We start from the raw sequence: 12792 nt of genomic DNA, 5'->3' as shown, positions 1-12792 counted from the left end.
TTATTTTCAGTGTGTCGCCTGTCAGGAGAGTGTGTATTAAGCTTTCGCCGCCGCCCATATGCCCATTGGTCTTTAGCCTTTGTTGGAGAGCCTCATCTTGATTTGAATGTCCGTTCCTTATTTCAAGGGAGGTCTCTGTCTCAAGTTTCTACATTAATTACTAGCCAGGTGAGTCAAAATATTTTTTGTTCATGAATTGTATTCAGCAATGATTAATATCTTAGAAACTAAGGATGAGCTGTTTCTTAAATTTTTTCGATTCTCGGTACTGGACTGGTTCTCCCCCATCGGTTCTCAGTCCTCAATGTTCAGTTCCAAGGATGAACTCTTATTATCTGAATTAATAGCAAATTTAAGTGGACAACCACAAGATGTGAATGCAAATAATTTCACTAAATATGTAAATTAGCAAGAAAGCTCTACAAAAAAATTTAGTTTGTCTTCATCATTTTATTTGCCCAGTAAAAAAGTTTAAATAACACATTGTTAAAGAATGCATGATTGATCAATATGTCATATTGCATCAGGCAGCCCTCTGGTACTTTCTCCAGGTTTTGATATAAAAAATTCAACATTTTTACCCTATCTGGGTCTAGTCATTCATTTTTGGCAGAAATATTGCCTACAGTACTGAACAGGCATTCACTAAAAACAGCAGTGGTCGATGATTATTTTGAAGGGCCGCGCAAAATATGCTTGGAGAACAGTTTACATACTGCATAGCATCAGGATCAATAGTGATACTCCCCTAACTTCTGATGATAGCATCCGTAAATTTGTTGTAACTTGTGAGCGAGTTATTCCCGTTATACTATAGAACCATTTATGCTATATTGTGAGACAGTTATACTATAGAGCCAATATATTCCACATACTGTGATGTAGCTTAAATTGTTACTGAAATAGGGTGGTTTCCTATTATTTTTTTATTGCCTAAATGGAAAGATTATTACTCCTGGAGTACGTATGTCGCGCTTTTAGATTTTTAAATGACGATATCTATTTTTCGCGATTAAATGAAAAGTGAAAAATTTCAAGCGCGCAAAAACGCGACGCGTAAGTAGGAAGGTCCGTGCGACGCATTTCTGGTTCCCCCTCTCTCCTTGTGAAGTGACCTTGATCGAGACTCTGAGCGCTGATAGGACGCAGGATACTAGCGGATAGCTGAGTACCTTGCTGAATGGTAGCGCTTGGCTTAAAAAAGGTTTATTAATACCTTATCAAACGAAGAAAACTTTCCGACCTCAGCCAGTTTTAATAGGTGATTATTAAGACATGTTTCCCTGAGCTCTGTGCCTCATGCATGCATTGGTAACCTCAGACGATGTATAACTCCTATCCTCTCGTGTAGAAACTAGGTCCCTGTGACGTCATGCGGAGTGGAATCGCATGGGCGCCAATCTGGCCTTTTTCAAATGAGGATAAAATTTGACCCCTGCCATTCGTCTAAACCTGTATATCAAAAACCAAATAATTTGTGTATTATGAATACACTAATGGTGGGTAACGAATCGCAATCAATGCCTATCGTTTTCTTTGATGAAGGAAACTACCCTATTGACAACTTATTCGCATGCTTCATGTCACGGTTCATATAACCTCAACAAGAAACTGCTCAAGCCGGCACAGTGACACGATGGATAAACTGGCTGTGAGCTGACCCAAAATTTGTATTCCGTTACCTGACCCAGAGTTGTATTCTGCAGGATAACCACACTTTTCAATGCCTTGCATCGGTTCATCAACTTACAAACAAGCTCTCGGAATGCATCTTTCTCGTATGTCGAAGAATTACTGAATATGTACATGATTCAATCATAAGACCGCATTCAGATGAAACGATTTTCTGCAAGCGGCCTCAATGTAGCATTGTCTGTATTTCACGCCGTAGACAGCACATCTCCAGGCTGGATTAAAATGGGTGCCGTGCCATCAGCGGCACGATTCGACTCGTCGAAGACATCCATTGAGACCTCTAGTAAGTTGAAAAAAATGGTGCAGTGCTATGGATGGCAGCAGGTGAAAAGTCAGCTCGTTTGAAAGTGGCCTCGGCAACAGAAATTTTACAATGTTGGGGAGAGGGGAAACTGACAAAAATTCGAGCACATTTTTTCTTTTGCGAGCAACTTGCAAAAGAAAAAAATTTGGATGCCATGCAATCGGAAAATATTATATTTGTTTTTTACTTTTTTAAAAACTTTTTGGCCTTAATACGCTACACTGCAGACAATTTTGGTTTTGTGTGCCAAATTCAAATCCTCGCCACCATTCCAAGTTGGTTCCGAAGTACTGATTTTATATGTTCGGTTCTCGATTACAGTTTCACAGGCCAAGAACCAGCAGTACCGAGAACCGGGTACCAGAACTGACCCATCTCTATTAGAAACATATTTATTAGCATCCAAAGCAGTTTAATTTTTGATATTATGGGATGTTACTGGATAGTAATTTTCCCTTGAATCAAAAATCTCCACTATAGCTCACGTATGTGTTTTGTAATCAAATAGCAAATGTGACTTGTATGGGTCATCCTTCGATCAATTGAATTAGTTCCATTAACCTTTGAAGGCATAACCTTGGCATGTGCCATGACCATTTTTGTTTGTATGAGTTTTTTGTGTTTCCCATGTTGTATTTAAAAACTCAATGTATTAAAGATTTGCTACTTTTTCAAAGAATAAATATCCTGAAGAAATCTCTGGTCTGCAGCTACTTAACAAACTGTAGTTGCCAAAATTTTAAGGTCTGACTCATTTCTCGCAGTCAGGGAACTGATTTCAGTCACAGCAATGTGACATCAACGCCCTCATGGCATGAGATGAAAAATGTCCTGAAGTGCTGGCAGTTGTGTGGCAATATCTGTTGTTGTTGGGGAACCTAGAATTTTTTACAAATGCACATCTTTATTTCCTTCAAATTGATATATAGTATAGTTATTATTTTTAGATTTAGCACAGTAGAAGTCCATTGTAACAAGTTCTGAAGCTCCCTGGAAAATCACCCATTATAATGCCAAGTCATTATAGATGATGGCCAGCAAAAATCACTTCTTTTTCCTGATACTATTGTACAAAAAATTGAGAATTTGGCGTATTTACAAACTTCTATTCATCTAGAAGTAAAGGCGTCAATATTTCAGTGCCAATTTTAGGAATAATGATGCAAGAATAATAAATTTAGCCTTTCAATAGCAGAAATGCCTCATTAATTAGTGAAAATGGTGGGAAAAGAAAAAATCGATTTGTAAATTCATTAAAATTCCATTTTTTTTAAATAATGGCAAGGTTACTTCAAAAAGCACTTAGTCATTCAGTCAATTGTCGCTCATCACCCATCTTATTTGAGCATATTCAAGACATGGCTGTCTGATGTCTTCTCTAAAAAATTACCGAACACTTTGATAGAGCATTTACGGGGCAGTTGAATTCATGGAGAAATTCCACAGCTGGAACACTCACTTTTCTTTTGGATCGGAAGTACTTCCACTCCTACTGTTAATTCCATGTCTGGACCTCTCTTTTTCCTTGAGTCTCTCTATTCCTTTGGAAAGTGAAAAATCTGTCCCTCAAAACTCTAGCCAAGCACAAGAGCAGAAAACTACATAACATATTCTTGAATAGAGTAGTCCATAGGACATACCAAGTATCCTCTATGGTATTAGCCTTTATTTCAAACATTCATCTCATTTTTGTGATCATTTAATCATGAATACAGATGCACTGTTAGGCTCCCGGAATGCAGCACCATCAGGCTCTTTGCACACCGATTTTGGACGGTCGGTAAAATGTCACCCATCTATATTCTAATAATGAACAATTGGAGGGAATGAGAGCTTGCACACTGGCCAAACATGCACAGGTACTGATAAAAAAAGTCAAATAATAGCCACCCATTGCCACTGGATCACCGCTGCGGAAACGACAACCAAGCAAATCATCGTTTTTTTAAATCCAGCATAAGTCCAGGCAGTACTCCACCAATAAAATGTTTACCGGTTTTTACTAGCCATCTAAAATCGATGTGTGTGCAAGGAGCCTCAGGTCTTGGGCAATGTTGGAGATTTTGCCTTAATTTGGTTGCTGTGCTGGTTACCAGAATAACTAGGGGATCTGCGATGTTTTTTTTCCGGGGGGATACAATAAATTATTGCAAAGTGATATGAAACTTGAATTAATAATGTTTAATTTGCATATAATTTATAATAAGTAAGAAACCAATTGTTTCTAAACTTAAAAAAAATACAGTTATATCCAACCATTAACTAGTGTATATTGGATGTCATTTTTGTTTGCACTATCCTTGCTGTAGGCTATACTCATTGCAACAGACTTGTACTGTTTAATCAAAAATGGCCATCTCTTGCATTTTTAAGATGCCATATTTTCATTTATCCAATATAAACTCTATTAAAGAATAATTTTCCTTTAGTTCTTCCATTCATTAAGTTATGTCCCTATTAATGTTATCTATATAGGTATAATCAAAAGATATAGAAAAAATTGGTTAGCATCTGAAATGCCCTCTTCATTTACGGTGTTCTTGCGTCATAAACTTCTTATCGTGTGTATGAAGAGCAATGAGCTCAGAAGGAATCCATCATTTTTTTGCAGATTCGTAAAGCTCTTAGGAAAAAGCATACCCTGCCTAATTTTAAGATGCGCCACAAACCATTTTTGCCTAGAGATGAAGTAGTTGATGATGAAAGTAACTCGGACTTGGGTGGAGTTGGCTCTGAGGGTCCTACTACCCTGGAGGTAGCTGTTCTTGAAGCTAGTCGTCTTCCTGAAAATCCATTAGGAGGGAGTATCCAGATCACTTTGGCCTTAGGTAAGTTGGAATTAATTTATTTCTCAAATCCAAGGTAAGACAATGCATCTCAGCAAACTAATGCATATTAGTACAAAGTATCATCTCTGCCATTAGTCTTTAGTCCAATTCATGTCGATTTTGTATACTGTGTTTATTATGAATACTGATGTACAGTTGAGCACCCACAATTCAGCTCAGTCAGGATTTGAATTTTGCTGTATTTTAGTTGATGTGGTTATATGTAATCATAATACATAATTAGGGCACCTGCAATGTTTTTTTTATGTGGGGATTCAATAAATTATGTGTAACAAAATGAGATGAAATTTTAATTACCTGTGTTTAATTTATAATCAATTAGAAATTGTTTCTTGACTTAAATACTTAGTATGGTATGGTATGGTATTTCGAAGGAGGCGACCTACAACTGAGGTCATTTGTGCCATGAGGGGAAGCGTAGGCAAGGAAGGGTGGAGGGAAACCCAACATCGGCATTAGCCTGCTCTTTACGAAATGCGCCAAGGGGGCCACGGCTCAATGTCTAATCCAACGGATGGAGCGTTGTGCTTCAAATGTCCTCAACACAACATTCAAGCAGGGACCAGGCAGTTTCTGAAAATTCTTTGCCACTGCCAGGATTTGAACCCGAGCCCACATGGTGGGAAGCCAACACTCTAGCCACCACACCAACCCGATCCCCACATACTTAATAACATCCAAACAGTCAATAGTATACTACCCGAAGTAGTAGAGTGAAAAGAATGTAAATAACATGTGTATATAAATTAGAGATGTGCAAATAGTATCTTCGAATACTCGAATACCTCGAATACTAGAAAGTATTTGATATTCGAAATCTCAAATAATTGTGCTTAAGGTACAATCTCAAATACTTTGAATTTCGCGCTATACACTGTCACACGCACGTCGTTTTTGTTGACTCGGAAAAATGTAGAAACTCTAGTCATTTAGCACATGCAGCACCGTTTTGGGCAAGTTGACGAACGACATCAATTTCGTGAATTAGAGCGGTGAAAAGAGTTTGACGTGGGGAACCGAAAAAGATCAGATGGAAAAATCCAAAAATCTCCGGTTTCCTCTAACAATTCCCAAAATCCGCCACCCCCTCCATCCATCAGCCCTCAGCTCCTCTTCCGACGCTTTCCTCCTCTCCGAAATGAAGCAAAAGGCCCCAGCTCGTGCAGGGTTCGTATTACGAAGACCATAAATCAAAAGTTTCAAAAGAAAATATGTATCAAGGTACAGGAGAATAATAGAATCGTGTTTCACCATTCCCTCTTTCTCCCCCACTGACCTTTTTCTGCCTACCTGCTTCTAAGTTCCCCATTTATAGAGGTCAACTGCTGCATGAGTCATCTATTTGCCCAAAAGGTGTCTAACAATGACTTTCGGCAATTGATATTACACCTTTTATTGGATTGAAATATTAGTTATGTGCGCGTAATTTAAAAAAGAATAAGACCAAACACGACATATTTCTGACTTTATTTAAGCATTTTATGCAAGGAAATAAATGTCAAAATACGATGGAAACTCAGCATTCTGGCAAAACTCGATATCCTCGCAGCTGTGATTCTCGGAAGTTGATGTGGTATTTTTTCCGAAAACATCAAGTTACAATTTATGAGTTATGCTATATTGTCACAGTCACAGACGAAGGGATTTTTTCTCAGGATATTTGGTTTCTCCCTGCTAGCAATTCAAATTCATCTGCTTATCTCGTGAGAACTTCCAAAGATGGACTGATAGTAATTGAAGAAGCAGAAAATCCGGCAGAGAAGCGCATGTATTTTGCAAAATGCCTTGGATTGTCTGCTAGCACTTGACAATAGGAGTGGGGGTAAAGTGAGCTACCTGTTGAAAATAAGAAGTTGGATGAAGCGGAGTATCAGATGGGCATGCCGCTGAAATGGTGTTTGGTAGATAAGAATGTATACATCAGATCCATCGTAGCAGTGTAAATGCCGAGACGGCATGCAATCATTTTTCGTGAGGTGGTGTGCCCCCTTAGAATATTTGAAAGAGATGTTAGTTTAATCAACTCTTTGCCCAATTGTTTCCATAAAATTAAAATATTCCATTAGTCAGCTAAAGTCCTGTTTGAATCCTTTAAAGGAAATCACAATTACTCGCCAAAATCTTGGGTTTCCTGCTGCATAGGCAACCTAGTCAAACCTGCATTCATTCCTGCATTCATCGGTTTTCTCGTCTATCCCCTTGAAAAACGATAGATCGAGGTACCACTGCATACCTTTTTATTTATATATTCATCAAGTGAAATACAAGAAGAAACTTACGTTTAATATGCTTTGCACAATTCTAGTACTCGAAATTTGAGGTATTCGAATATTCGAGCAATGATTTAAAATTTGAGTTCGAGAAATCTGCTATTCGACCCATCTCTAGTTTTTAATGATTCTTTGTTTTAATGATGTTATTTTTAATGACGGTTTCTAATGATGTTATTGATGCAAATGATTTCATTAAATTTGAAATGGAGAGTTATTTTAAAAATGTATTTGGTATATATCTATTTATTTATATATTCATCAATTGAAGTATATGAATGATATTTAATATGCTTTGTGCAAATCTAGTATTCAAGGTATTCGAAAATTGAGATATTCGAGTATTCAAGCGATGATTTACTATTCGAATTCGATATTTGAGTTCGAGAAATCTGCTATTCGACCCATCTCTAGTGTAAATATTTTGCAGAATATCAAAAATTCAATTTAGTCTTGTCTGCATTGCATGGACAGTAGGCCGGCCCTTATTTTTCAGATTTGCAAAAAGTTATGTTTTCCTGGTCTCAAAATGATCCAAATGGTGTTCATATTCACGTGTTAAAATTTGGTTACTTTAAAATAACGGCAACCCGTGCCCCAAGGGCCCTAAGTACTGAGGACCCTCAATTGAGTTTTTTGGGGCCAAAAAAGCACAATTTCTATGTAAAACGTAAAAGTAAAGCCCTTTAGGGCCGATTTTCTGTTTGTTTTAACCTATCTCTAAGCGTTTAGGAGATATCGCCCGTCGCAATGCAATCTCCCCCCTAGGGCGCCACCCCGCACCGCGGCACCGCTGAGGTATGTCCCGCACCACTTACTAGAGACTTCCCCTCAACCCCCTCCCCTCCCTCGGCAAAGACTTTGCTCCTGATGTCAAGATCTAGCCTCTGAAGAAATGTGCTTACCTTAGAAAGAATTTAATTGCCATAACAATACTTCCAATCCAAGAGATCAATTTATTTTCACTCTGTCCATGAATTTCGGTACATTAACCAAAGTAAAATAGATTTTCATTGTATTTCTAATTTTTCACTGACATCCTACATTTGGCAATGAAAGTGCCTTTCCGCACGTAAGGATTGTATTGCGATGAAAAGTCACTCTTAGTAATAAATTTTGAAAGCTCTCTTCCTTCAACGTGACTGCCCAAAAATCTTGAATTAGTTTCACTCCTCTCGCTGCACAATCATTTCCCACTTGATGACCCCGAATAATTTGCAAATTGTTCTTGTATGTTCATCCCATTCTCGTATGTTGACATCAAAGAATGCAATGCATATTTACAATACATTAAATAGCTTTCTCGAATTAGTGGTGACAAAATTTGGTATAGATACCTTAGTCATGTCTTTACGTTTATATAATGCCTTCTTCGGTGGATCATATTTTCCTACACAAGACCACATACGGCGTATCACGTTTTTTTTCACACCTGGAAATGGATCCGTCAAAGAAGGACAGGCCTACCAACTCCTCACTCATGTACCACAAGTAGTTTGAAAACCTCTTTTGTGCTGCTTTCGCTATGTCTAGGTTAACACTTTCGTAATTAACAAGTCTTTGTAGGAACTACGGGTCACTGATGGGAGCTAATGCAACAAAAGGAGCGGAGAACCACATCTTTTCATTTCTTCTTGAATATATTGAAATCTATTCCACCAATAACTGCATTTCGTTCTCCTCTTTATTTGTGTAAGAACTTTATTTCTTCAGCCCAAGCACATTTATCCGAGAGATTAACTGCACTTTCCTCCTCGCGCGTCAAAAATTCAATGGTACCGCTCCTTGTAATGTCAAGCAAATCATCAAGTTTTGTTACGAAAGATTCTCTTCTCTTCATATCCACCGTAGTTCGCGTTCTCTTTATGCCGTTGCACGTTCATCCATTCTTTGCGTCATTTTTCTAACTTTTCAATCGCCTTATTTTCCGTAAAAACAGGAATTCTAGTTTTATACTATGGATGAGACGCATTTCTCACGGTTTTTCTCGCACTAAGTCTTACAAATTTCGAACCCATTAGGAGATAGAGAAAACACATAGTACTTCTCTCACTGTCGGTAAATTTGAGCCGAGTATTTCTTCACTTTCTGTTCCAACCAGTTCAATGCCTGGATTTAGTCTTGATTACATGCCTTTCCTTGTTGGTCTATTCTTAAAATGAACGTCACGTTCATGATAAAGTATTTATTTCACCACTTTTCTCCTTACATCCTAAAAAACTTAGCTCTTCCTATCCTTTGCACACTATACACAAGAACTATCTCTATCTATCCACAGTGATCTACATCCGTGAACTTACTACCTCCTTTCTTCTCCTTGAATATTTCTATCTACTGTTGGAGCCCTGGAAGCCCTGCTCAATCCCTTCATTCCTTTTTTATTCATAGACACATTTCTATCACATGCTTATAATATATTGTACATAAAAATCACTTTGGAACAAAGCCTGCTGGAATGGTTCGCGGCCGTTTGGCGGCGAAAAATCAAGGTTTAAGGGATCGGTACCCAATACATAGGACGGCGTTGAAGGGTTAAAATTGACATTATAGGCTTTAACAACATTAATCATGATACAAGAGGAACAACCTATTCAATACTGTACCACTAGCATGTAAATCTTGTCATCAGGAGCAAAGTCTTTGCCGAGGGAGGGGAGGGGGTTGAGGGGAAGTCTCTAGTAAGTGGTGCGGGACATACCTCAGCGGTGCCGCGGTGCGGGGTGGCGCCCTAGGGGGGAGATTGCATTACGACGGGCGATATCTCCTAAACGCTTAGAGATAGGTTAAAACAAACAGAAAATCGGTTCTAAAGGGCTTTACTTTTACGTTTTACATAGAAATTGTGCTTTTTCGGCCCCAAAAAACTCAATTAAGGGTACTTAGTACTTCGGGCCCTTGGGGCACGGGTTGCCGTTATTTTAAAGTAACCAAATTTTAACACGTGAATATGAACACCATTTGGATCATTTTGAGACCAGGAAAACATAACTTTTTGCAATTCTGAAAAATAAGGGCCGGCCTAATGGACAGTGCATGTAGCAGTTTCTGACTTAGCAATAAAGTATATGAGAATAACTGTGGATCCTAATGTCGGCTGATACAACAGCAAGAATTTTTGTTATGGGTGTAAACCGCTTCTGCAGGTAAAGAGAAATGCAATTATGAAGCAAAAAATTATGCTTCACACAATAGCACATGTAGCATCGGTGCACAGGAGAAATTTTTCTCAAAACTGAAGCCTCAGAATTAAGGGAGGGACTATATTCAGAGGGGAGACTATAATCGGAGAAATATGTATTAATAAATATCTCAACTTTCAAGTAGGCCAGTGTTAATGTGGTAACCATTAAGACTGTTAAAGTTTGCATGACAAAAGCTGAGCCCATAATGTATCACACATTTAATTTTTGCAATTTTAAACATTTATTACAGTTTGTATAGCTAAAGAGAGATATTTATAGGATCTCATGCATCTGGTATTTGTAACATTTGAGTATCCATTTATTTTCTTTGAGGCTATGAAATTTTTACTATTTTAACTCCTTACTCTTGCAGACTGTGCTGCATGGATACATCTCTCTCAGACTGGATCTGCAACCACTGCAACCATTGATATTAAAGTTAATCGTATTGAAGGACTGGGTTCTTCTGTTTCTCTTAAGCCTTCCATATCACAGTCTCATCAGCCATCCCAAATCAAGGTAATGAGTGATATTTCACTAATGCTATTATAAGTTGAATTTTACAGGGTTTGGTGTAGAAGAACCGTGTTGAAAGAGTTGGTAACATAATTTGTGAAATTAATTTTTGTTCACTGAGGTTATCAGTTAATAAAAGTAATGATATCCAAGTCTGGATAAGAATGACTAAAATTTAAATTTGAGGATTCTATCAGCCATAATTTATGGTTTTGGTATCATACCCTCAAGTCGTGGCGTCAGTATGGCTGTTTTGCTGAAAAAAATCTTATTTTACTAGGCAGGTTACTTGGTTGAAAGAAGGGAATTGTCAGGGATCAAAAACTCATGGGGGAAATCTGAGGGAAAATTATTGAGGCCTCGGGGAAAAACTGGAAGAGGTAGAAGTTTGATGTTGGTTTGTGGCCTAAGCACCAGATCTATCAGAAAAGCTAGATATGTAGATACTAATTATTACAAAGTTAGCGGAACAAAAAATGGGGAAGTTTGCACTAAAAAGCTTTGTAACTAAAGAAAAAGTTTTGGATTATTCTTCTCATAGGTTGTTCTCCCATTTCTTTGCCATAATGATGGCATCGGAATTCTCAAACCTTACCTTTCTGCTCCTTTCCCTATCCATGGAGGCATTGGCGGGCTCCTTATAGCATTGCCTCCATCATTTTTTCTTCCCATCATCCTCCCTCCTCCTGATTGCGTCCTGATTCAAAATTTCTTCAGAGAAGCATTGAATAAACCTTATATGTGTCAATAAATTGCGACCAGCTGGGTTACAATTAAATGCCTATTCTCAGAACCGGGCAATCTGTGTTGCAATGCGTAATAACATACATATACCAATGTATAATTGTCTTTCAGAGCTAGTATTTACCTAATGGAATGCTTGAAAAATGAAATTATAGCGACAAAGTTTTGAGATTTCACATTTTCAGTCTTTTTTCAATTGTTGAGGGATTCAAGGAGTGGAAGGTTGTAATACTCCTTATCTACCTGATGAATTGAATGATGTGTATTCACATTTGGTAATTACATATTTATCCGTAAATGTATTGGCCACATCTGTAATACTGTAGTTGTTTGGGTGGTACATGCCCATTTCTCTATGTGAGTGGTGTACTATTCTTGTTTCATATTTCAAGGATTCAGTTGTATTACATGTGGGTTTTTTATATGAGCAGGTCTCTCAGCAGCCTTTGGGATTAGTATTTCGTCCAATTCATCCTGAAAAACGTACAAGTAGCTCCACAGGATCTGATCTGCGTCGATCATTAGCTGTTGTGGTGATAGATTCTGTTACACCAGGATCCCCGTGTGCATTGGCTGGTGTTCATCCTGGTGATGCCCTTATTTCAATTGATGGGAAAAAGATAACATCCCTGTCACAGGTCAGTGGAAGCATGGCTGGCTGTGTGTGTGAATGTGGATGAATGCACTGAATGTGTACATTGTGATGGCAATAGAATGGTAAAATTTTTAACCTTTTCCCTACGATACACGTGTATATATGTGTGGACGTTTCCTAACCTGGGAGACGACGGCCGTATATTTATGTGTGAGATTTTGATAGCCAGGAGAACGAAAGCTGTATACATACGTTTTCTATCTCTCCCCCTTTTAGGACGGTCGTGGGTTTACGACGTCTTTGTTTCGGGACCCAACCCTGCGGGGTTTAGGATTTACCCTCGGAATCCGGAAGCAGGTACCCGGACCCCTCGTCCTTTATAACCCCTCTTAGCGGGGTCATTCAATTGTTAACCAGTCAGGTTTCGAAATAAATATTTGTTCATTTCTCAAGAAAAATAAACTAAGGATTGAATTATTTGTCTTTTGAGCAGCGTTTCCAATTTAAACGAAATTCTACGATAAATATTAACTTGTATCTCGAGTTATGTATAAACATCAACATGGAAATTGTTGCTGCATTAAATGCGTTTATAATGGCCGTAGAACTTTGTTTAAAATTTGACAATGCTCAGATG

The 12792-nt window shown here is 38.1% G+C and overlaps 1 protein-coding gene across 5 annotated transcripts in view; it reads left to right on the top strand.

The window, feature by feature from the left end:
- The window catches only part of LOC124166217 (PDZ domain-containing protein 8), a 66062-nt gene that overhangs the window by 7647 nt on the left and 45623 nt on the right, over positions 1-12792 (top strand). For all 5 annotated transcript variants that reach the window (XM_046543801.1, XM_046543804.1, XM_046543803.1 and 2 more), the window contains exons 7-10: positions 11-168; positions 4611-4827; positions 10674-10819; positions 11992-12198. In XM_046543801.1, coding sequence (XP_046399757.1) covers positions 11-168; positions 4611-4827; positions 10674-10819; positions 11992-12198 — 728 coding nt within the window. The remainder of the gene's footprint in view (positions 1-10; positions 169-4610; positions 4828-10673; positions 10820-11991; positions 12199-12792) is intronic.

The sequence above is a fragment of the Ischnura elegans genome, chromosome 1 (genome assembly GCF_921293095.1).
Source record: "Ischnura elegans chromosome 1, ioIscEleg1.1, whole genome shotgun sequence".
NCBI lineage: Eukaryota > Metazoa > Arthropoda > Insecta > Odonata > Coenagrionidae > Ischnura > Ischnura elegans.
The sequence above is the reverse complement of the archived record's forward strand: the minus strand, read 5'-3'. Positions and strand labels throughout refer to the sequence as shown.